This window comes from Patella vulgata, chromosome 7 (genome assembly GCF_932274485.2).
Source record: "Patella vulgata chromosome 7, xgPatVulg1.2, whole genome shotgun sequence".
NCBI lineage: Eukaryota > Metazoa > Mollusca > Gastropoda > Patellidae > Patella > Patella vulgata.
The window spans coordinates 64,776,923-64,803,740 of record NC_065885.2 but is presented as its reverse complement, the minus strand read 5'-3'; the positions used below and the strand labels follow the sequence as shown (position 1 = coordinate 64,803,740).

General features: G+C 37.9%; 1 protein-coding gene across 2 annotated transcripts in view; it reads right to left on the bottom strand.

Annotated features, from left to right (window-relative positions):
- LOC126827258 (wnt inhibitory factor 1) overlaps positions 1-26,818 on the bottom strand; it is a 70,639-nt gene that overhangs the window by 27,689 nt on the left and 16,132 nt on the right. For both annotated transcript variants that reach the window (XM_050556528.2, XM_056102440.1), the window contains exon 3: positions 20,489-20,628. In XM_050556528.2, coding sequence (XP_050412485.1) covers positions 20,489-20,628 — 140 coding nt within the window. The remainder of the gene's footprint in view (positions 1-20,488; positions 20,629-26,818) is intronic.

Below are 26,818 nucleotides of genomic sequence, written 5' to 3'. Positions count from 1 at the left end.
CAACTATCTAGTCGTTCGGATGGGAAGAAAAACAGAGATCTCGTGTACACATTGGCGAGCACGTAGAACATCCACTGGCAGTTGAAATTCGATATAAGGGTAGGCCGTAGTGCCGTTGTCCGGGCAAAATTGCAGTCATAGCACACTGTATGGCGTATGCCTGTCTTCATTAGCCCAGTCGGAGCAGAACAGTAGGACGTTAAACCCCATTTCATTTCTTTTCATTCATGTCTATAACAAAATATAAGAGATCCGGCCGATGTCCACATGTTTAAAATTATAAATAACAACAAAATATGAACACGCTTAATGGTGGCCCGATACCTCTAGACACCACACATAACATTTTGCTATATCTTAAAATAAAACTTTTACTTTATTCTGCTTTTAAAAAAAATACTTATGGCGTTTTCATTTCCTTTAGCCACCACGCATAGAATAGTCTTTACTACTTTAGGGCCGCCTTACCATTGTCGCACCGATAAATCTTTTAAAATTATACCACGATTTGCCTGGTGAAAACTCGAGAAGAATTGTAAAGTGGAAATTAACACCAGTTGTAAGACAATACGAAATGTCCACCTCGCATGTCAGCGGCTCGTGTTAAAATGTGACGAAATATCTCCGTTTATTAGAAACAGATCGTCTCAAGTTACGAACAAGTAAGCCAAAACAAACTAGTCTAACTTTTATTGTTATACTGTTAGAAAATACTTGAACTTTCGTTAAATAAATAAACTGTATTATCTTGAAATGCCAGTAAAACAATCCTTTCTTTAATCCTGTCGTTAAGGATAGTCATTTTATAAAGTTTCTTCTTATTTTCTTTCGTCGGTTGGCGTAAAGCAGTCTGTGTTTATATGTTTAACGTCTGCGCGTGTACTTGTGACGTCGTTGACAACGGGCGCGCGGGGAGAAGTGTATATAATATGGCGGAATATTAAAGATAGGTAGCGGATGAAACGGTAAAAGATGTGAACCGATAACCTTAACACAATGTAAATAAAGTAATAATGTAGAGAAGAGTAGAATGTCATACCGTACAGTGGTGGGGTTTGTTTATAAAATACTGATAAAAATATCATAAACATTTACTTTATATAGTTTATCTGTAGTGCGCCATATTGGCTAAACCTATATATATATATATATTTTTAACAACCATTCGTACGACGGTTACAGATTCGCCTGTAGATAGCTACCTGCCAAGCCTTCTCTCCCTCATAATTTTTTCGTGGAACCATAAATACCCCCCCCCTCTCTCATACTCTTGTCGTGGAAGCATTCTCTCATACTTTTGTCGGGGAGCCATACCTGCCAACCATTCCTTCATACTCTTGTCGGGGAGCCACCTGCCAACCCTACTCTCATACTTTTGTCGGGGAGCCATACCTGCCAACCATTCCTTCATACTCTTGTCGGGGAGCAAAACCTGCCAACCATTCCCTCATACTTTTGGTCGTGGGGGGGGGGGGGGCAGTGCTTAAAATTCGGCAAGAAAAGTTGTAAGCCAACAGGACCCGCTGGTAGACGCCATTCATAGAAGTTGTAGGTCCTAACATTAACTTGTGGGCCAAATAAATATTAACAAAACACACGTACACTACCCCACCCCATATTCCTTGAACTTCTAAGTTCCGTAGGTGTCTTCTACAGCCATTTTGTACAGGTTTAAAAGTTAAAATATGTATTCAATATTGATTGACTGTTCACATTACAATTTTAACTTTTAAAAGATTTAATGTTTATACTTCGTGTATAGAAAGAAAAAAAAATCATTCAACCCCAGGCTTGATATTTATTTTTTCTGTAATAACCTCTGTAATAACCTCGTGGGTTTTCTCCACCCACTGCTAAAGATCCCTACGTGCAAGCGAATTATTGAAATAAAATTGAACCATAATAGTCCCGAAATGACCTAGTTTGTGTCCAGTGGACGTTAAACCAACAAACGATTCAATGTTTCGCGTTAGAATACTGTAGGCTAGGCCTACATTCGAAGAATTGATAAATTTGATTAGTGAATTTTTCAATAATACGGTATAGATTACAACTTTAGACACAAGCTACCCCTCCCCACCCCTACGTTAGACCCAAGCTACACCCCACCCCACGCAAACTTTAGACCCAAGTTACACCCCACCGAAACATAGACCCAAGTCACACTCCACCCAGGCCTTAGACCTAAGCTACACCCCACCTGAACCGGAGACCCAAGCTACACCCCACTCGAACCAGAGACCCAAGCTACACTCCACCTGAACTGGAGACCCAAGCTACACCCCACCTGAACCGGAGACCCAAGCTACACCCCCACCTGAACCGGAGACCCAAGCTACACCCCACTCGAACCGGAGACCCAAGCTACACTTCACCTGAACCGGAGACCCAAGCTACACCCCACCTGAACCGGAGACCCAAGCTACACCCCACTCAAACCAGAGACCCAAGCTACACTCCACCTGAACCGGAGACCCAAGCTACATCCCACCTGAACCGGAGACCCAAGCTACACCCCACCCGAACCTAAGACCCAAGTTACAACCACCCGAACCTTAGACCCAAGCTGAACCCCACCTGAACCGGAGACCCAAGCTACACCCCACCTGAACCGGAGACCCAAGCTACCCTACCCACCCTTATCGCAGACCTATGGTGTGCCTTGGGGTCCTCGCTAAAATCCTTTAATTTCTAATATGTGAGAATAATCAAGTGGGATTAATTAGTTAAATTAATGTGTTATCATCCGCTTCCACGGGGGTTTACATCGCAGTCAAGGGTTAACCCAGAAAGCAGCAGAGGTTATATCCTTTAGGACTGAATCATAATCGCCGTGACATCACTAAACAAGATGGTGGAAAAGTCCCTGGCTATTGTTACTTCAGTTTGCTGGTGGAACTTTAAAGGGACAATAACACTCTTGCTGGCTTGACAGCTCCAGACAATAACAAATAGCCTTATTCTAAGAACTAGATGTGTTAGTGTCCTACCTGATGTGTAAATATCCATTAAATCCTATTTTACTTGTCCAGAGGGTTCAAAAATATTTTTAAATCCAAGTAACATTTGAAAAGCTTTACGTCAGGCTTTTCAAATCATTTAGTTGAATTTTTCCAATTTTTTAAATTAGGTGTGTTAAGATGAAATTTGTATCATCAATTAATTGGAATATTGTAAAATAGTACAATTTGTTGACCAGAATAAAGATTGGGACATATTATTCAGTTACACCAAGAGTGGTATTGAGCCTTTAAACATTATTTGTACATATGTATATCAGGTTTTTATATAATTCATTAATCAGCCAGACAAATAAACGAGGTAGACTTGTGGAGATATAAATATGGCGACTCATGGTGTTATAACATGTGTATATAGATACCATACTACACCCCATACTGTGTTTAAATACCAGTATTACACTTATATACTCTAGCCTACAACCATACAATACTAGTATTACACTCCAATACCCTAGTCAACTAAATACACAAACCATATACAATACACCATATTCCTGAAGCAATGGCCCGAGAAATCCATCTCTAGCCATTGCTGGATTGACTTCTATCTGATACTTGAGCTTTTGAGGGAGTGTGTCTATTCTTCCCGTTCAATCAAATATCTTCTACGTACAGCACCATGACAGCCCTTCGTTTAATCTGGGGGTCTTCCCTAAAAGTTTGGACAGGGATTTAAGGCCCAATGCTCGATTGGCTTCTGATACTTGCGCTTTTGAGGGAGTGTGTCTATTCTTCCCGTTCAATCAAATCTCTTCTAAGTACAGCACCATGACAGCCCTTCGTTTAATCTGAGGTCTTCCCTAAAACTTTGGACAACGATTTAAGGTATTAAAAACGGTGAAAGTATTGTTCGTCTCCAAACAGTATTGTTTACATTGTATCCATGTTGATAGCCTCGTTTGTCACGCAATTAGTTTTTCTGCAATATTTTGCTATGCACTGGTTAATTGGGAACAATAAAATTGTGAGTCATGACGTAACGTTATGTAAACATATTTGCTCCACTTTGGAGCCCTGTTTAAAGCATAATGATATTTTTACGCAGTTAGCTATTTGTTGTTAATCGGACTATTGACCAGTCATAATTTGGAACAGACATTTGCTTCCTTTACAGCAGTTTTAAATGAGATTAGCTCTAATCAAACGAATTACTGTGAGAAGTATGACAATACACATCTCTAGAGTAGATATAATACAATACACATCCCTAGAGTAGATATAATACAATACACATCTCTAGAGTAGATACAATACACATCTCTAGAGTAGATACAATACACATCTCTAGAGTAGATACAATACACATCCCTAGTGTAGATATCCTACTAGTCAACTAAATACAGACTGTGCATAATAACGTACAACAAAATAAAGACAGTACAAACCATACAATACAGTTAGATACACATCCCCTCGAGTAGATGGGAGCCACGGTGGCTAAGTGGGTAATAAGCTGGCTCGCTAGCCTCGAGGTCGCGTGTTCGATCCCTGCATTGGCCGAGAAAGTTCATCAGCATTTTCCAACGTTGTTTCCCCTTGTCAGTGGTGCAGGGCGGAGGGCCTGCCAAGGAAAGCTGTCTAGTCGTTCGGATGGAACAAAAAACGAGGTTCCTTGTATACATTGGCGTGCACATCAAAGATCCCTTGGCAGTTGGAATTCGATATAAGAGTAGGCCATAGTGCTGCTGTCCGGGCAAAATTTCCCTCATAGCAAACTGTATGCCTGTCTTCATTCGTCCAGTCGGAACAGAACAGTAGGACGTTAAACCCTATTTCATTTCATTTCAGGGATGTATAGAGAATCTCCTACTCGTCTTTTTTGATATCAAAAAATATCAACACAGGTCGATAAACTAAAAAAAAAAAGGGGAGGAGATTTTATTTATCACCCAATCCTATCTTGCATAAACAAATAAATAAATAGAATTTTTTGCTATCGATTTCACTTTTACTGAACCTGATTACATTAGGGCGTAGTGATACATCATTTTTTGACAGCAATTCAACCATTGCAAAGTCTTTTATATTCACGCAGTGTTTCCATCAAGGCCAATTAAATAAAAATAATGTCTTTTTAATAAAAAAAAAAGCAGTTACTTTTAATATAAAATGAACTGTTCTTTGAAAGAAAACGTAGTTCCTTTTTAATTGACCAATCAAATCCATGTAAAGCGATAGAATGTGTTGTTGGGTGATAAAATAATGTACAACAAAACACGGATAGCACAAACCTCAAACAACCTTAAATGATACTCGTCCTATAATGGGAAATGGTACTAGTCCTATAATAAGAAATGATGCTCGTCCTATAATCTGAAATGATACTTGTCCTATAATGGGAAATGATAGTCGTCCTATAGTGGGAAATGATACTAATCCTATAATGGAAAATGATACTAGTCCTATAATAGGAAATGATACTCGTCCTATAATGGGAAATGATACTAATCCTATAATGGAAAATGATACTAGTCCTATAATAGGAAATGATACTCGTCCTATAGTGGGAAATGATACTAATCCTATAATGGAAAATGATACTAGTCCTATAATAGGAAATGATACTCGTCCTATAATGGGAAATGATACTAATCCTATAATGGAAAATGATACTAGTCCTATAATAGGAAATGATACTCGTCCTATAGTGGGAAATGATACTAATCCTATAATGGAAAATGATACTAGTCCTATAATAGGAAATGATACTCGTCCTATAATGGGAAATGATACCCGATGTCTAATAATCATAAACATCACAGGCCAATAGGATAGATAATTAAATGGCACAACATTCCGATTTGTTTGTGATACAGACAAAATCATTTATTTCATTTTACTTAAACATACATTATGCAAGAGCTAAATCTGCCTATTGTAGGTCTTTCTTTAGGCCTGAAATGTTATCTGAATTATTAATTAGACATTAATTAACTTATCCAGACCATAATCAACTCTCGATGTCATTACTAGCCTGCGATATTTACTGGATTAGGATCCGATTTGCTGCTCTACTCTCATTCCTGATTTAATCATGAAATGGATAATCGAGACTATGTTTTTTATCGTACCGACTTTAGTAATGATGATCGAGGATAGGCCAAAAATTCACTCGCTAATTTCTCGGTTCAGAGTGAATAAATTTGACTGAAATTTTCAGTAAATTCCCTTTACACTAATTAGTTTTTAAATATTATAGTGAGAACTGCCAGCTCTTTATCTAATCTCCCATAATGTATCTTTAACTCAATAAAGGGAAATGAATCACTCTTTATTTTCATGTTCCAGCCACAAATGTCTCTTATTCTTTTATATTTGTCTCAACAGAAATTTGAAATTGTATCTGAATCAATCAGATAATTTCATGACAAAATCACGTTTGAATGTGAATAAACCATTGCCACCGTTTATTGATTTGATCAGTTCGCCCTGATTAAACCAAACACACTATTTCCTTCAAACATAAAATCACATTTACTCCTTTAATTGAAGAAAAATATGGCGAATATTTCATCATCTACTGGAGTAATATCACACGGCCATGTTTGTAGCAGGGAGATCAGGGATATAAGACGAACACGGGTCGGACATGTTTCCAATATTTTATTTACATGATTCCATGAAATAAATGTAATTAATATTAGTTTGGTTTAATATTCAGATGTTTACATCACTAACAAGAGGCTATATGACTGAATTTAGATGTTTACAGCACTGACAAGGGGCGATAAGACTGAATCTAGATGTTTACAGCACTGACAAGGGGCGATAAGACTGGATTCAGATGTTTACACGGGGCGACCAGACTGGAAAATACACAGGATCATCTCGTTAGTGAGTCAGCGCATTAAAGTAGAAGAGAAAAATAACACAACATGAACCTATAACACAACATAACAATATGGACCTATAACACAACATAACAATATGGACCTATAACACAACATAGCAATATGAACCTATAACACAACATAACAATATGAACCCGTAATAAAACATAACAATATGAACCAGTAACACAACATAACAATATCAACCTGTAATAAAACATAACAATATGAACCTGTAACACAACATAACAATATGAACCTGTAACAAAACATAACAATATGAACATGTAACACAACATAACAATATGAACCTGTAACACAACATAACAATATGAACCTGTAACAAAACATAACAATATGAACCTGTAACACAACATAACAATATGAACCTGTAACAAAACATAACAATATGAACCTGTAACACAACATAACAATATGAACCTGTAACACAACATGAATATATGAACCTGTAACACAACATAACATGAGCCTATAATAAAACATAACAACATGAACTTGTAACAATACGAATTTATGCCACAACACAAACTAGATCAATAATTCGCTTGCGCATAGGGGTCTTTAGCGATGGGAAGAAAACGTGTCATTCGAACGACTATACGTTGTCCCGTGCCAGACCCTCTGTTCTGCACTACTGGCAAGGGGGAACCACGCCAGAAAATCTAGGCCAATGCAGGAATCAAACACGAGACCTCCCCCAGGTACCTCCAGGTAAGGGAGCTAACGGCTTACTCCCTGAGCCATCGCGACTCCCAGGTTCACCAATAAACAAGATGTGTTATTATTTATAGAGAGATATCCCAGGCTTGCTTTATAAATAGTTCCCCCGACAAAAACACCGTGTCTTCAACATGTTGCTAATAAAACCTGACTGGTGGTATGCTACAGATGCCTTTATACCGTGTTTAAAAACCACATACCTAAACATACCGCCCGTATTATCATCGACCCACAGCACCACCATACTACATACACCACATACATCAATATAACATACAACTTTATTCGATACAAAACATGACAGTAAATTATTCCTTAGTTGTAGCTACAAGTTTCCCTATCTGTTTATAATGTTGAGATGTTTAAATCGTCTTTCAAGTATAATAGTTCTGGTAATTTACACCAGTGGTGACCACCTGTACTATTTATAATGGTGAGGTGTTTAAAGTAGCTAAGACTCTAACTCAGTATCATCGATATTGAAAACTCGAATTATTTGTCAATTTAAATCAACATTGATGTTGTGATCTTACCGGGAAAAGATGGGCTTCTGATATCCAATATTTAAGACAAAATAAACATTTTACCATTGGTACACGAATCGTGTACCATAATGCGTTTCAGTGCCATTTGTAACATGGGACTCGAAGAACGAGGCTAGAAATATTCCACAAAGTCATTTCAAACGGTGACGTCATAATCTTATCTGGAGAGCATGTGTAATAAATAATATCGGTGTAGACTGGAATAGCCAGACACTAGAGATTGCCATTCGACTGAGATTTCTGACGTATTCGCTGAACATAAATGATTTGTGAAGTTAGAGTAAAAACGGAAACGATCGAACTTAAATCAGTTTATATACATTCATATTACATTATTATATGCGTTGCGACCAATTTGGGTCAATTTCTAGGTCCCAAATATTAGGGATTTAGCTCCTTTAAATCGTATTTCAAGTAATATATCCACAAGTCATCTATTTCACAAGGTCGCCGGGAAAACACATCGCAAGAAAATGTCCCAAAAAATTACAAACTTGAAAAAAGTTGCGTTCTCATAGCTTTCAAGGTCAGATCGTAGAACCTTTGCGCTTGCTTTGAACATGCTCAAAACAAACGCCGTGACTCGGCAATCATCTGCAACCATGAAGACCACAGTACGATATCTGGCGCTTCCACCACGCTTTAACGCGCATATGACGATCTCGACGCGCTCTGAGCCCATTTTCCGACAGGGGGGTTGGATGGCCAAATGGTTAGCACGCACGCGCTGTATCACACGGTCTGTCATTGAGTCAACTGGCGGGGTTTCGATTCGCCGGTTGTGGGTTTTCTCCGGGTCCCTCAGTTTCCTCCCACTGCTAAAGACCCCTACGCACAAGCGAATTATTGAAATTGAATCATGTGTTAGTCCCTAAATGACCTAGTTTGTGTCGAGTGGACGTTAAACCACATTTCTCTCTCTCTCTCCATTTTCCGGCGCCTCAGCAGCGTAGTAAGGACGCCACCTCTGTCTGGTTGGGGTATATTAGTTCTAGTAATTTACACCAGTGGTGACCACGTGCACTGTTTATTGGTGTACACGAGAAATATAAATACGGGATGAGTGGACAATTTATAAAGTAAATATTGATATAACTTTCTATATTTGAATGGTATTTAATACCAGGTGGAAGCAGATGTTAAACCCTAGCTAGTGTTAAAACTCTATTATTACTTCAACCCTTAATCCATTACTTCAACCCTTAATCCATTACTTCAACCCTTAATCCATTACTTCAACCCTTAATCCATTACTTCCAACTCCTAAACCTTTACTTTAAACTGGGAGTCACGGTGGCTAAGTGGGTAAGACGCTGAACTCGCTAGCCTGGAAGTCGGGTGTTCAATCCCTGCATTGGCCGAGGAAGTTCATCCAGATTTTCCAGCGTGGTTCCCCCTTGTCAGTGATGACAAGGACAGCTGTCTAGTCGTTTGGATGGAACGAAAAACCAAGGTCCTGTGCATCTAAAAGATTTCTTGACAGTTGGAATTCGATATAAGAGTAGGCCGTAGTGCCGCTGCCCGGGCAAAAGTTCATGTTGTGTTATAGTAATCTGATTACAATATAGATCTATATTTCGTTTCGTTTTTTTATACTTTCGATGGCCTACACTACATGAAGATCTGACAAGTTGTAGCGATAGGTCACGTCAGGGGCCAAAAGACCGACTTATGACCCTATGATGTCAGACATTTCATTAACCAATCAGCATTGATGTTACTAGTGGATTACCCACAGTTCCGTGAAAAACACGCCTAAAGCTCGCCGTAACAGACCGTTTCATCGGCTTATCCCTGACACCATTCAGAACACGAGTTAAATAACAAGTCTTCCAGATCCAAGTGTAGTAAAGACAAGTAAAACGAAATTTTAAACTATAAAAACGAAACGAGACAGGATCTGTGTTTTAACCAGATTGGTGTTATAGGTTCATGTTATGTTTTGGGGATCACGGTGGCTAAGTGGCTAAGACGCTGGCTCGCTAGCCTGGAGGTCGGGTGTTCGATCCCAGCATTGGCCGAGAAAGTTCATCCAGATTTTCCGGCGTGGTTCTCCCTTCTCAGTGATGCAGGACGGAGGGTCTGACAAGGAAAGTTGTCTAGTCGTTCGGATGGGACGAAAAACCGAGGTCCCGTGTACACATTGGCGTGCACGTAAAAGATCCCTTGACAGTTGAAATTCGATATAATAGTAGGCCGTAGTGCCGCTGTCCGGGAAAAATTTCCCTCATAGCACACTGTATGGCGTATGCCCGTCTTCATTAGCCCAGTTCGGAGCAAAACAGTAGGACGTTAAACCCCATTTCATTTCATTTCATTTCATGTTATGTTTTGTTACAGGTTCATGTTGTTATGTTGTGTTCTAGGTTAGCGCTGTATCATAAAGCCTGTCATTGAGTCAACTGACGTGGTTTCGAATCCCCGGTTGTACGTGAAAAGGAGTAGGGTCGCCTGTTCAACCTCGTGGGTTTTCTCCGGGTCCTCCGGTTTCCTCCCACTGCTAAAGACCCCTACACGCAAGCAAATTATTGAATTAAAATTAAACCATATGTTGGTCCCGAAATTACCTAGTTTGTGTCGAGTGGACGTTAAACCCCATTTCTCTCTCTCTCTCTCTCTCTCTCTCTCTCTCTCTCTCTCTCTCTCTCTCTCTCTCTCTCTATGCGCCATTTACATGTAAATAAATATATGTGATTGTCTATAAAATTAAGCTCCAAAACAAAACCAGTATATCTAATCCTAAACGAAACAAATAGTCCAGATGTACTCGAGACGGTCCTGATAGCACGCTTATTTAACCAACAACCTTAACACAGACTATCGCATTCATATCAAACTCTAATCTATGGTTGTCTATAAAATTACTCCCAAGATATAACATTTATCTGAACCGAAACGAAACAAATCTCTTGAGTTATTAGTGTTACCATAAAGTACTGGCATGGAATTCACCTAACATATTTCTAACATCTTTATATTCACAGTGGGTGAGTCTCGATCTGTTACACTCATACCTCAAGCTTTTATCTATATCATACCCTCATAACTCACGCTTTCATCTATATCATACCCTCATAGATCATGCTTTCATCTATATCATACCCTCATAACTCATGCTTTCATCTATATCATACCCTCATAGCTCACGCTTTCATCTATATTACACCCTAAAAACTCACACTTTTATCTACATCCTACCCTCATAACTCACACTTTCATCTATATCATACCCTCATAACTCACGCTTTTATCTATATTATACCCTCATAGCTCACGCTTTCATCTATATTACACCCTAATAACTCACACTTTCATCTATATCATACCCTCATAACTCACGCTTTCATCTATATCATACCCTCATAACTCACGCTTTCATCTATATTATACCCTCATAGCTCACGCTTTCATCTATATTACACCCTAATAACTCACACTTTCATCTATATCATACCCTCATAACTCACGCTTTCATCTATATTATACCCTCATAGCTCACGCTTTCATCTATATTACACCCTAATAACTCACACTTTCATCTATATCATACCCTCATAACTCACGCTTTCATCTATATTATACCTTCATAGCTCACGCTTTCATCTATATTACACCCTAATAGCTCACGCTTTCATCTATATCATACCCTCATAACTCACGCTTTCATCTACACCATTGTATCTACTCATAACTCACGCTTTATCCACACCTTTGTATCTACTCATAACTCATGCTGAATAAATGAGGACCTGGTGATCCAGGAGTTTCAGGTGCCATCCGGGTGTTGACCGAGAAAATGCTTCGGGTGTTTTCAGCCTAGTTTCGCCTTGTGGGTGGTACAGGACGGGGGAGTGGGGCTGGCGTGCAACAATGACAGGTCGTTTGGGCGGGGCGCAAAGCCCAAATCCTACACCACTAACAAGACGAGCTCAGTTTGGGAGATATGGGAGTTATTGTACGATAGTTTCAATTGTCATATAATTGAGCAACTCAAGTATACATTAAATCTGAAAGCGTGTGACTACTTTACTATTTAACATCATTAGTAAAACTTTATGTAGGCAAATCGCCAAAATTTCTAACATTGTAACAGATTATTTTTTCCGATTTATGTTAGAACCATATTGTCTTTTTTAAAAGTTAGTTTTATTACGATCAGACTCTCTCTCTCTCTCTCTCTCTCTCTCTCTCTCCCTCTCTCTCATTTGATAACATTTCCAATTTATCAGCGATGATCACATTGCCAACAAATAAACTGTAAATACATCTATATCTCCTGACCTTTAACCTCTGCTAATATTCACAACTCGAATAACCGTTCCCCTGTTTACACTGACTTCTTACTTCAACTTTTACTTCTGTTTTATTTGTTGAAATAAATCTTATCTCAAATATTTCTTCATTTTATTTCTCCTAAAAACTCATTTTTCAAATTTTTATCTTTTTCAAACCAGTGTTTCTTCCATCAATTTTATCTCTTTTTTTCAGAGCTGTTTATTTATTTAGTGTGAGAAATAAGTGAGATTAGGTGTTAGTTTTATCTGTTACGGAGTATCCTACACCCACCCATACTTATAATGATTTATATGGATACTAAAATCACAGCATGTGTCAACTTATTTAAAGGTTTTGGGGGGTCACGGTGGCTAAGTGGGTAAGACGCTGGCTCGCTAGCCTGGAGATGGTTGTTCGATCCCTGCATTGGCCGAGAAAGTTTATCCAGATTTTCCGGTGCGGTTCCCCCCTTGTTAGTGATGAAGGACAGCTGTCTAGTCGTTCGGATGGGACGAAAAATCGTGATCCCGTGTATATATTGGCGTGCACGTAAAAGATCCCTTAACAGTTGGATTTTGATATAAGAGTAGACCGTAGTGACGCTGTCCGGGCAAAATTTCCATCATAGCACACTGTATGGCGTAAGAACGTCTTCATTAGCCCAGTTCGGAGCAAAACAGTAGGCCGTTAAACCCCATTTCATTTCTTTTTGCTTTTCATTCAACATTCATAACATCATTCATTTCATCTGATTACAGTAAAAATAAATTGTTATTTTAAAATAGATGGGTTTTCAATTACTTTCCACCCAGACTAATGTTTATAATACAGAATACATTCACTCCTTATAGAACCAATAAAATAAATAAACTATCAGTAGTAAATGGCCATCTTAAGTTTCTCCATTCATTAAGAAATAATGAAATTCTCAAGTAGACAGGGTGCATTTAAAGGGGAGCCCCAACGATTTTCAACATGGTTTCATTACACGTGCATTATTGGGAGTTGATTATAGGCTGGTCATGTGACAAAATGTCTAAATGATAGTTTATATTATAACATTTGAAGCTAAAACACAAAGAACTACAATCGGCAGATTTAGCTCTGTGCCGCGAAATTTTGAACGGCACACTAAGAAATTACGAAAAACCACGTGATTCCAATTGAATATCCACTGGTGTCTATTGATAAGTTCATAGCTGTGTTTTTCTTTATTTAATTTGAGTCAGTCTATGTGTCTATGACTATAGTCTCTGTGTACGGTTGTATTCCGTCTGACTTAAAATGTTTTTATTTTGCAAAATTCAGATATTTTTTCATATATATTTAGCCAGGTGTGTCGCTATTTTTTCATGTGTTCCAAGGTGTGCCGTTGGCAAAAAAGGTTGAGAACCACTGCTTTAAATGGTCCCCTTGTTGAAAACCTTTGCCCCCCCCCTTAATTATGTAAGAGCTAAATTTGCCTATTGAAGGTCTTTCTTTAGGACTGAAATGTTATATAAATTATTAATTAGATATTAATTAACAAAACAAGACCATAATCAACTCTCTGTGGCATCAGCTACCTGAGAACGGTTCGCCATTTAAAAATTTAAAATAAAAATAGGAAAGCGAGGCCAAGTCTCGAATACATGTATACCAGTTCCCTGGTTACCACAACACAATGCACACATCTTGTCAAAACTACAAACAGTGATAACTTGACTCAGAATGAAGTAATCAGAATGAAATATTAAATATTTTCATTTTGTATTATTTATTTTTGAACTATCATAGTAAAAACTGCCAACTCTTTATATAAATCTTACATAATATATTTTTAATTGTCTACCGTTTTTAATAAAACTTTTATACTAGATAACCCCCTGTTTGACCCTATATAATTCCATTCTAATATAATATAGTAGATATGTAGGTAAATTCGGGTTATAAAGATTGTTTGAACACGCGCCAGTCATGGTATATTAAATAGTTTATAGACCGATCATAAAGGGAGATAAAAATGAGTTTTATTAATCCGTGAGTCAATAATCGGGGTATAAATCTCGTAGAATAAACACTGTATATAAAACTAACGATATATACAAGTTTACTGTTAGTTTATAACCCGATTAAATATCGCCCTTCTCAATACTTACAGAAATAAAATCAAACGACGAAATATGATTTACTAGATAGTCTATCGTTGACGTATTCTCGCGTGGATGTTTGATTTACGCATTCCCACTCCAACCTCGCTGCTGGGCCAGGAAGAGCCCAAACCCCAGACTCGCTGCTAGGACAGGAAGAGCCCAAACCCAAACCCCAGACTCGTTCCTGGGCCAGGAAGAGCCCAAGCCCACCCTCGCTCCTGGACCAGGAGGAGCCCAAGCCCCACCTTCGCTCCTGGACCAGGAAGAGCCCCAAGCCCCACCCTCGCTCCTGGACCAGGAAGGGCCCCAAGCCCCACACTCGCTCTTGGGCCAGGAAGAGCCCAAACCCCATCCTGGCTGCTGGACCAGGAAGAGCCCCAAGCCCCACCCTCGCTCCAGGGCCAGGAAGAGTCCACGCCTCACACCCGCTGTCGGGGAGGAAGAGCCCAAACCCTACCCACGCTGAATTCAAAGTCTAATCTATACTGTAGCAAGATAACCTACATTATATGTTATTTGGGAGTGGATGGCCGAATGGATAGCGCGTGCGCGTTGTATCATAAGGTCTGTCATAGAGTCAACTGGCGTGGTTAAGATTCCCCGGCTGTACGTGACAATGAATAGGGTCGCCTGTCCAACCTTGTGGATTTTCTCCGGGTCCTCCGATTTCCTCCCACTAACTATTTGTTAGTCCCGAAATGGCCTAGTTTGTGTCAAGTGAACGTTAAACCCATCTCTCTCTCTCTCCCTCTCTCTCTCTCTCTCTCTCTCTCTTTGACTGTTTCTATAATGCCCAGATCACTTTTTACACATACAGTAGTAACATTATGTAGTGAGTAAGCATTAGCACAATGAACACTCCCTTCACACCGTTATGTGTAATGAATAAGCATAAACATAATGAACACTCCCTTCACACGATAATTTGGCAAACTGTTCAAGTTTTCGTCTCATTAGTGTAAAGTTTATGACTACAGGCATGTAATGTCGGGGGGTAGATATAATATACACCTTACAGGTAATTAATTTATTTTGATTGGTTTTACAAGACAACACGATTTGTCTGTTGGTTGCACGAATATTGTATTTTAATCTGTCGTTTGGCGACTAATATATGGTAATTTTTTTTTATTTCAATAATTCGCTTGCGCGTAGGGGTCTTTAGCAGTGGGAGAAGACCGGAGGACCCGGAGAAAACTCCCGAGGTTGGGGGGGCTCTACTTTTTGGGGCGAAGTTATGACTGTTTTCAGTTATAACATACATTGTGCTTACAGGTCTTTAGCAGTAGGCACAAACTTGGGGACCCAGAGAAAACTCCCGAAGGTTGGGGGACTCTACGTGTTTTGTTTTTTCTTGTGAGGGGGTGGGGGTGGGGGGGTGCAAAGTTATGACTGTTTTCAGACATAACGTAGATTGTTTATTACCATAGCAACGGTACTTGACAAACAAGACTTCGCCACAATATCGTTAAATTTTTCAAATCTGGAGCGTGTTCAAATCCATTTAAATCTAAACCACCCGATGGTCTAGAGAGTTTATTATAGAGAGAGAGAAATGGGGTTTAACGTCCACTCGACACAAACTAGGTCATTTCGTTACTAACATATGATTTAATTTTTTTTATTTCAATAATTCGCTTGCGCGTAGGGGTCTTAAGCAATGGGAGGAAACCGGAGGACCCGGAGAAAACCTACGAGGTTGGACAGGCGACCCTACGCCTTGTCACGTACAACCGGGGAATCGAAACCCGGCCAGTTGACTCAATGACAGACCGTATGATAGAGTTGATTATAGACTTATAATGTACATAAATGCCTAAAGTATAATGTATACAACATTTGAAGCCAGAAAAATGACCCACGATCGGCAGATCTTAATCCAATCTGATTAAAATACAGATCTATATTTCATTTCGGGTTTTTTTAAAAATATACTTTCGATGGCCTACACTACATGAAGATCGGACCAGTGGTACTGGAAGGTCGCATCAGGGGTCGTACGAGTGGCTTTTGACCCTATGAGGTCAGCCATTGATTAATCAATCAGCGTTGACGTTTCTAGTGGTTTACCCACAGTTCCGTGCACGGCACGCCAAAGGGTCGCCGTAACAGACAGTTTCATTGGCTAATCCCTCATGCCATCCAGAACGCCTGTTATATAACAACTCTTCCAGATCTTCGTGTAGTACAGACAAATAAAACAAAATTTTGAACTATAAAAAACGAAACGAAATGAAATAACTCTTACATAATACATCATTAAGACATGAATTCCTTTTTTTCTAAAATGGATATAAAATAATAAAATCAAATAAAACTCAAGCGGATATGAATAAAAATTCCCAAAAAATCTCCAACATTCTTCTGACAAGTGACATTACACATTTTATATGCAGTTTTTATGTAGAAAAACAATCTTCAAACAGGAAGAGAAAAATGGCTTTTGGCAGAGTGAAAGACGGGTGATAAGATGTTCTTCTGATTCGGTGTAAATGTTTTATTTTGTTTCAAGATGTGTTGGAATCTTAATAAACCAAAAAAAAAAATCCATTAAAATATCCCAGCTCATTAAACACATTCATTTTCATTAAAATAAAAACAAAATATAAAAAAACAGTAGATAACAACAATTAGCTTCTAACCGATAGAAGACGGCTCCATTGTTATAAATCGTGGTATGGGATGGGGTTGTACCCATCTCAGTTTCACAACGGTTTTTTTTTTCTATTTAACCCTTGTGCTTTATACAAGGGATATTTCGGTACCCCACGACCATATCCTTCAAGTTACAATTTCATATTTTCTAAGAAAGTCAAAACATAATTATTTCTATGTCTTTTGCTCAATGGGTTGTCAACTCACTATTATAAGATCATAGGTTATCTTTCTCACACTTAAAAATCTTCACACCGGAAATAATAACACAATTTCCTCCCATGTTTCCCTATTCCCCACCATGGAATTGCTATCTTCAAACGTTTGAATTTGAAGTTGAAATGATATTTTTGCCAATTTCCCAACTGGCAATAGTGAATTATAGGATTAATAGGATTATTCTTTAACAAGGTAGGGCTGTTTATAAATACCATCTATTTTAGGGCTTTATTTTAATACATTTTAAAAATATAACTTAAAAATATGAAATTGTAACTTTAACGTTTGCGAGGAGCTAGTTTCATTATTGTCTAGCGAGAATTTTTATACATTGTCAGCAAGCCTGGAAATAAGACACCTGTCACTGACAATGTCAGGCACAGATTCAGGCTTTGTCAGTCAGAAAACCTCTGGTGCCTGTCATTTTGTCCGGATCTGATACCTCTTTTTTGCTGTTATTATTAATACATGTCTGGCACTAAGTTGAAAATGTCCGGTACTATTTCATTAGTGCCTGACATTTTGTCAGGTACATCTAAAAGCGTTATTTCCAGGCCCGATTGTCAGCTACTTAATGTCGAGTCTAATGCTGCAAATCGAATGGAAGTGAGGCAGTGGCAACATTCATCATTTGGCAAGAAACTACGAGTATTACATTATCGGACACAAGGGGTATTGTGGACCAACACCCCCACCCACTTTCAATATTTTGCTGGTTACGAGTGTCTAATCTGTTCTGCGATTGGTGCTAGCTTTGTGTTTGGAATCTTTCTTATTGATAATATTGTGTTGGTCATTCTAGCAATCTAGATCTGAAAACAAATCTAGGTACTCTACCAACCCCGTCAAAAGACGATTCTACATTGGAAATGACAATTAACTTATTGGTAGATTTGTATGGTTTTAAAAATACATTAAAATTCATATCATCACTGTTAATACATCAAATATTTTTATTTACTTTGATTCAGTATTATTCAGTCTTTATATGAAGCTGTAGTTTGATCATATTTGAATAAAAATATGCATCCAAAAAACAATTTATGTCTGGGGTTCTAGACCCCTTGTTGCAGACAACGTTTTTTGTGCGACGTAACAAGGGTTAAAAAAAACCAAAGAGAGAGAGAGAAATGGGGTTTAACGTCCACTTGACACAAACTAGGGCATTTTGGGACTAACCTATGGTTCAGTTTTATTTCCATAATTCACTTGCGCGTAGGGGTCTTTAGCGGTGGAAGGAAACCGGAGGACCCAGAGAAAACCCACGAGGTTGGACAGGCGACCCTACTCCTTGTTGACTCAATAATAGACTTTATGATACAGCGCGCACGTGCTAACCATTCAGCCATCCAACCCCCCACAACCCAAAGAAATAGAAATCTAAAATACACCGACCCTTAAAGTGTAATTATGTAGAGAAGTGACAATAATTTATCCTATATTTTATTAGAACAAAATTGTGAGTATTCCACGATGGTCCAGTGGGTGGGACGCTGGCCCGCTAACCAGTATTCCTTATTGTGGTGGCCCAGTGGGTGGGGCTTTGGCCCACTAACCAGTATTCCTTACTGTGGTGGCCCAGTGGGTGAGGCTTTTGTCCGCTAACCAGTATTCCTTATTGTGGTGGCCCAGTAGGTGGGGCGTTGGTCAGTTAACCAGGAGGTACCAGGTTCGACCCCAGTGATGCAGAACGGAGGAGGACATGACAAAGAACAACGTCTGATCGTTCGAATGGGACAAAAAACAAGGTTCCTTGGACAAGTTAGTATGTACTAGGCTGTAGTACGGCTGTCTGGGCAAAATTTCTTTCATGGCGAATGAACATGTCCATTAGCCTGGATGGAACAGACAAACAGGACGGTAAATCCCATCTTATTTGAATAATGTTTTGTTAATGTTAATGGTCTTGTTTTGTTAATACATGTTTAATTAATGTCTAATTAATAAGTAATATAACATTTCAGGCCTAAAGAAAGACCTGCAATAGGCAGATTTAGCTCTTGCATAATGTATGTTTAAATATAGGTTCAGTTAGGTCGTAATAAATGTTTTTGTTGTGTTTTAGAAGGTACATTGGGTGTCTGTAATGAGCTGTGTGGTAACCATGGAGATGTACTATTATTTTAGTGTTCACTCAAAGAACACGGCCTAGCTGGAATTCCTCGGGACGGCGCTCCGGAGTTTTCCCCGTCTGGTTCTCGCCTCTTTCTCTCTGTGTCGCGTCAGTAGGAGTAGGCGGATACAAGAGTTAAGCTGATTAAAATATTTCGTTTCGTTTTTTTGATCGATGGCCTGCACTACATGAAGATCTGAACAGTTATCGTAGAAGGTCGCATCAGAGCTCATACAAGCTGCTTTTGACCACATGACGTCAGACATTGATTAATCAATCAGCGTTGACGTTTCTAATGGTTTACCCACTGTTCCCGCATCGCACGCCAAAACCTCGCCCTAATAGATGGTTTCATTGGCTAATTCCTCACATCATCCAGAACGCGGGTTATATAACAACTTTTCCAGATCCTAGTGTAGTACAGACAAGTAAAACGACAACAACGTCCTGCCAATGTCCAAGAACTTGCTGCTGCGTTGCAACAGGAGTGGGACAATCTGGACCAAAATGACCTTAGACGTCTCATTAGGAGTATGCCACGTCGGATCAATGCTTGTTTGGCAAACAGAGGAGGATTTACCCGTTACTGACTTGGTTGTGATGCTGTGGTAACTTTGCTGTTTGACCCCGGGTATCATTTTACCCTTATAATGGTCGGTCTGTGCCTTATTTAGTCTAACGATCATTTGGAATAAATCGATGAATGTGAACTTCATTTCATTTTGTCATTTGTTTCTTCGTCAGTTTCATTAGGTGACTTTAATAACACTTAAAAATCAAATATCCCCTACTTTTTTTGAATAGTATAACAACTCTTCCAGATCCTAGTGTAGTACAGACAACTAAAACAAAATTTTGGACTATAAAAAACGAAACGAAAAAGGGTCTGTGTTTTAATCAGATTAATACTAGGGTTAACTGTAAATTTAAACGAAATAGAGATAAATATAATTACCCGTTGGTCCCCTCCTTGCCATGTCAGATTCACGGTATCAACCTGAGATGGAATAGGGGGTAGCTCATCAGATAATCCGGGCTCCATGAGTAAGGCCTCCACTCGTCCATTCTCGATGATTCGAAGTTCAATGTGATAACCTGTAAAACATATAACAACAACAATTTCACTCCCGGAAATAATAGTTCAACTTGGCTTTTAACCGCTTTATGTTTCGTGAAATGAAAAATGAAATGAAATGGGGTTCTGTTCCGAACTGGGCTAATGAAGACGGGCATACGCCATACAGTGTGCTATGAGGGAAATTTTGCCCGGACAGCGGCACTACGGCCTACTCTTATATCGAATTCCAGCTGTCAGTCAAGGGATCTTTTACGTGAACGCCAATGTATACACGGGACCTCGGTTTTTCGTCCCATCCGAACGACTAGACGGAAATGAAATATACCCTGTATAACAAGAATGAAACCTTAAAGAATCATTATGGGAGATTAGATAATGAGCTGGCAGTTCTCACTATAATAGTTAAAAACTAGATAATGTAAAGGGAATTTGCTGAAAATATCAGTCAAATTGATCCACTCGATCATCATTACTAAAGTCGGTTCAATAAAAAACATAGTCTCGAATATCCATTTTTTTTAATTTAATAATCACTGAGCGTTGAGCAGCAGATCGGATTCAAATCCAGTAAATATTGCAGGCTAGCGATGACACCGAGAGTTGATTATGGTCTGAATAAGTTAAATTAATGTCTAATTAATAATTTATATAATAATTAATAATTTTTCGTCCCATCCGAACGACTACACAGCTGTCCTTGTCATGCCCTCCGTCCTGCATCACTGACAAGGGGAAACCAAAGTGTGAAAAGAGGCTTTTCAATTAGAACTTTGGACCATAAACCCCATTTCAATCCCTCTTTCTCCCTGTACAAGGACAGAGTTATCTGTTTGGCTTATTCTCATCGTTAGAAAAAAAAACAAACTTATAGTTAACTATGACATCCAATACGACAAATTTAACACTGTGTTCGTGTCGTCATGACGTAATAAATCAAGTCATAGTAATCAAAATAATGGAGGCTTAATTAATAGGCAGCTTGGTTGGTGGTAGTAGTGTTACAGAAATTAAATTGTACCTCCAACTCTCAAGTTAAAAGATATATTTTCTATGATAAACTTTTGGTGATCTGACGGGAAACATGCACACTAAAAATCTACGAGTTATTTTATTATCTCGACGAGTGTCTAAATCTGAATTAATACCATAAATCACTCTAAGGAATGCTACGATAAATTTCTACCTGGTTTAAACCTCGGATAAACACAAAAACTTCTAGTCATAACCGTCATCTCATCTAATTGAATAATCCAGATAACCTCCGAGGGAGGGTGGCGTAACATATCAATAAAAGCTATTAGTTTTAACTCCCACTTGATTTCAACATGTAATAGGTTTACAAGATAAGAGTAAACTTGAACCTTATTCTCGGTTCGTTTCATGTTTTATTGGGATTTAAATTTCTTATAAACACTTAAGCTTTATATTTATCACATACATTAATATTATTTCGTTTCCCGGTTTTTTTTAGGTGCGGTGTTTTGTAACATTGTGGTGATTCGTATGATATGAGCGAGTGTTTTTTTTCTCTCTGAGAAATATATATAGGCCTATATTGATAAATAGCGGAAACGGACTTATTTTAACTGTTAGAGAGATAAACAGACTTGTTGATATAAACAAGTATTTAAAGAAAGATATATGACTGAACTAATTATTATTCCACAGTTTAAACCTTCATATATATTTATTATATTTACAGAGAGAGAGAGAAGGAGAGAAAGAGAGAGAGAGAAAGAGAGAGAGAGAGAGATGTCAATAAATCGCTTGCGCTTAGCGGTCTTTAGCAGTGGGTGGAAACCGGAGGACCCGGGGAAATCAATCAAGACGGGGTTTGTTTTACTCTTTCTAGACTCTAGAACACTAGAACACCCGATACCACTCTTGTCAGAGAGAGAGAAAAGAGGAAGAGGGAGAGAGAGATGGGGTTTAACGTCCACTCGACACCATTTCTGGACTAACGCATGGTTCAATTTTATTTAATAATTCGCTTGCGCGTAGGGTTCTTTTGCAGTGGGGGGGGGGACCGGGGGATCCCTGAGAAAACCCACGAAGTTGAACAGGCGACCCTACTCCTTGTCGCGTACAACCGGGGAATCGAAACCACGAAAGCAACCGAGATCTTTTGGAGATGAACCAATATTTCAAGTTTCGTCAAAATCGGACAAAAATTGTGACCTGAGAGTGTCTACAAACAATTGTGGACGGACGGACGGACGTCCAGACGTCCGGACGTCCGAACGGACAGGGGCGAGGACAATATACGTCCACATGATAATGTGGGCGTATAAAAAATATAAATCAAAGAGTCATGACGACAGGTCAGTGAGCATAGCACTGGCTCAATAACCAAGAGGTATCGGGTTCGATTCCTGTTTCCCCAAGACATTCCTGATAGTTCCCCCTTATCAGTGGCGCAGGATGGACGATTTGGGACAAAACAAACCCCACCACATCCCATGTATGTCAGACAGAAAAGATTTAGATACTCCCTCTCTCTCTCTCTCTCTCCCTCTCTCTCTCTCTCGGAGCCAAGGTGGAGGAGTGGGTAAGACGCTGGCTCACTAGTCTGGAGGTCGCGTGTTCGATCCCTGCATTGCCGAGATTTTCCGATGTGCTTTCCCCTTGTCAGAGGTACAGGAAGGATGGCTGTCTAGTCGTTCGGATGGGACGAAAAACCGAGGCCCCGTGTATACGTAAAAGATCCCTTGGAATTCGATATAAAAGTAGGCCATAGTGCCGCTAGCTGGGCAAAATTACCCTCATAGCACATTGTATGGCGTATACCCGTCTTCATTAGCCAAGTATCGGAGCAGAACAATAGGACGTTAAACCCCATTTCATTTCATTTCTCTCTCTCTCTCACACACACACACATACACTCTCTCGTCTATGCTAAGTAGAGAAAAGCGTTAGTAAGGGCAAGAAAATTCACCGGTTGATTGGAACTGATTCAATCTTCACACCTTTATTAGATTTATCTCCGATCACCCAGACGTATATCAAGTTAATCTACAGTTATCCAGCCACAACAGATCAATGAACGTGTAGTTATGTGCGTAAATTACGGTGTATTGATTGTATAGTGTAAGATAACAACACATCCATTGCCATTAATGTGGATATTAACTGATGATGGTGATGTGTTAATATCGCTAAATCTATTTGCTAAGGCCACCTCAATTTTTGTCAAGGCCGTTGAGATGCAAATAAGGTAAGGGTACGCGATTGTTGGCGAGATTGTTGGTTAGGGTTTGGGTAAACATTGGGGCTAGGTCCAGGGTTAGGGTTAGGGTTAGGGTTAGCGCTAGCCGTGTTTACATCTCGTGACCTATGACGAAAAATTGAGCTGGCCTTATCATTTAGCACTAAACACGTTAATAACGATTGCCAAGCCTCCACCATCCCTCGCTATAAATGTTGATTGTATCTCATTATTATTATTATTATTATACCAGAACATGGGCAATAAACTCGCTGGATCAGATTAATAGGACTACATGCTGACAGTTTCCCTAAAACAATTCGTCTGACTCCAATAATTGCGTACTTTATTTCATGATAAAACAGAATCCATATTAGGTATGTATTATAGCTACTCTTGTCCCATACTCCTCACAGTGTTTCGTTTGATTAGACCTAATCCCACTCAACACTGCTGTAATGAAAGTAAATTTCTGTTCCAAATTATGACTGGGAAATAGTTCGATTAGCAAACAATACCTAACTGCGTAACAATATCATTCGGGTTTAAACAGAGCTCCAAATATGTTTACATGACGTTACGTTATAACTCACGAAATTTATTACGCTCAATTAACCAGTGCATAACAGAATATTGTCGAGATCTAATTGCGTGACAAACGAGGCTATCAAAATGTCTACAATGTAAACAAACCTGTTTGGAAACAACCAATATTTTCACCGCTTTCAATACCTTAAATCCATGTCCAAAGTTTTCGAGAAGACCACAGATTAAACGAAGGGCTGCCATGTTGTTGTACTTAGACACACACCCTCAAAAGATCAAGTATCAGAAGCCAATCTGGCCTTTGCTTCGGGAATATGCTCTCTTGCCCTTTAAAGCCCGGACATGCCACAAACGATTAAAGAAGCTAAACACCTTTAAAGTTTTTTGAGGTTTAAATAAAGTATTGAATTAGCCTCATCTGATGTGTTGTAATTTAGATTTAAATAAAGTATTGAATTAGCCTCATCTAATGTGTTATAATTTAGATTTAAATAAAGTATTGAATTAGCCTCATCTAATGTGTTATAGCTTAAGTTTAAATAAGTATTGAATAAGCCTCATCTAATGTGTTATAATTTAGGTTTAAATAAAGTATTGAAATAGCCTCATCTGATGTGTTATAGCTTAAGTTTAAATAAAGTATTGAATTAGCCTCATCTAATGTGTTATAGCTTAAGTTTAAATAAAGTATTGAATTAGCCTCATCTAATGTGTTATAATTTAGGTTTAAATAAATATTGAATTAGCCTCATCTGATGTGTTGTAATTTAGGTTTAAATAAGTATTGAATTAGCCTCATCTGATGTGTTGTAATTTAGGTTTAAATAAAGTATTGAATTAGCCTCATCTAATGTGTTATAGCTTAAGTTTAAATAAGGTATTGAATTAGCCTCATCTGATGTGTTATAATTTAGGTTTAAATAAAGTATTGAATTAGCCTCATCTAATGTGTTATAATTTAGGTTTAAATAAAGTATTGAATTAGCCTCATCTAATGTGTTATAATTTAGGTTTAAATAAATATTGAATTAGCCTCATCTAATGTGTTATAATTTAGGTTTAAATAAGTATTGAATTAGCCTCATCTGATGTGTTGTAATTTAGGTTTAAATAAAGTATTGAATTAGCCTCATCTAATGTGTTATAGCTTAAGTTTAAATAAGGTATTGAATTAGCCTCATCTGATGTGTTATAATTTAGGTTTAAATAAAGTATTGAATTAGCCTCATCTAATGTGTTATAATTTAGGTTTAAATAAAGTATTGAATTAGCCTCATCTAATGTGTTATAATTTAGGTTTAAATAAGTATTGAATTAGCCTCATCTGATGTGTTATAATTTAGGTTTAAATAAGGTATTGAATTAGCCTCAGCTGATGTGTTATAATTTAGGTTTAAATAAAGTATTGAATTAGCCTCATATGATGTGTTATAGCTTAAGTTTAAATAAGTATTGAATAAGCCTCATCTAATGTGTTATAATTTAGGTTTAAATAAAGTATTGAAATAGCCTCATCTGATGTGTTATAGCTTAAGTTTAAATAAAGTATTGAATTAGCCTCATCTAATGTGTTATAGCTTAAGTTTAAATAAAGTATTGAATTAGCCTCATCTAATGTGTTATAATTTAGGTTTAAATAAGTATTGAATTAGCCTCATCTGATGTGTTGTAATTTAGGTTTAAATAAGTATTGAATTAGCCTCATCTGATGTGTTATAATTTAGGTTTAAATAAGTATTGAATTAGCCTCATCTGATGTGTTGTAATTTAGGTTTAAATAAAGTATTGAATTAGCCTCATCTAATGTGTTATAGCTTAAGTTTAACTAAGGTATTGAATTAGCCTCATCTGATGTGTTATAATTTAGGTTTAAATAAAGTATTGAATTAGCCTCATCTAATGTGTTATAATTTAGGTTTAAATAAAGTATTGAATTAGCCTCATCTAATGTGTTATAATTTAGGTTTAAATAAGTATTGAATTAGCCTCATCTGATGTGTTATAATTTAGGTTTAAATAAGGTATTGAATTAGCCTCATCTGATGTGTTATAATTTAGGTTTAAATAAAGTATTGAATTAGCCTTATCTGATGTGTTATAGCTTAAGTTTAAATAAGGTATTGAGTTAGCCTCATCTAATGTGTTATAATTTAGGTTTAAATAAAGTATTGAATTAGCCTTATCTGATGTGTTATAGCTTAAGTTTAAATAAGGTATTGAGTTAGCCTCATCTAATGTGTTATAATTTAGGTTTAAATAAAGTATTGAATTAGCCTTATCTGATGTGTTATAGCTTAAGTTTAAATAAGGTATTGAGTTAGCCTCATCTAATGTGTTATAATTTAGGATTAAATAAAGTATTGAATTAGCCTTATCTGATGTGTTATAATTTAGGTTTAAATAAAGTATTGAATTAGCCTCATCTAATGTGTTATAATTTAAGTTTAAAAAAAGTA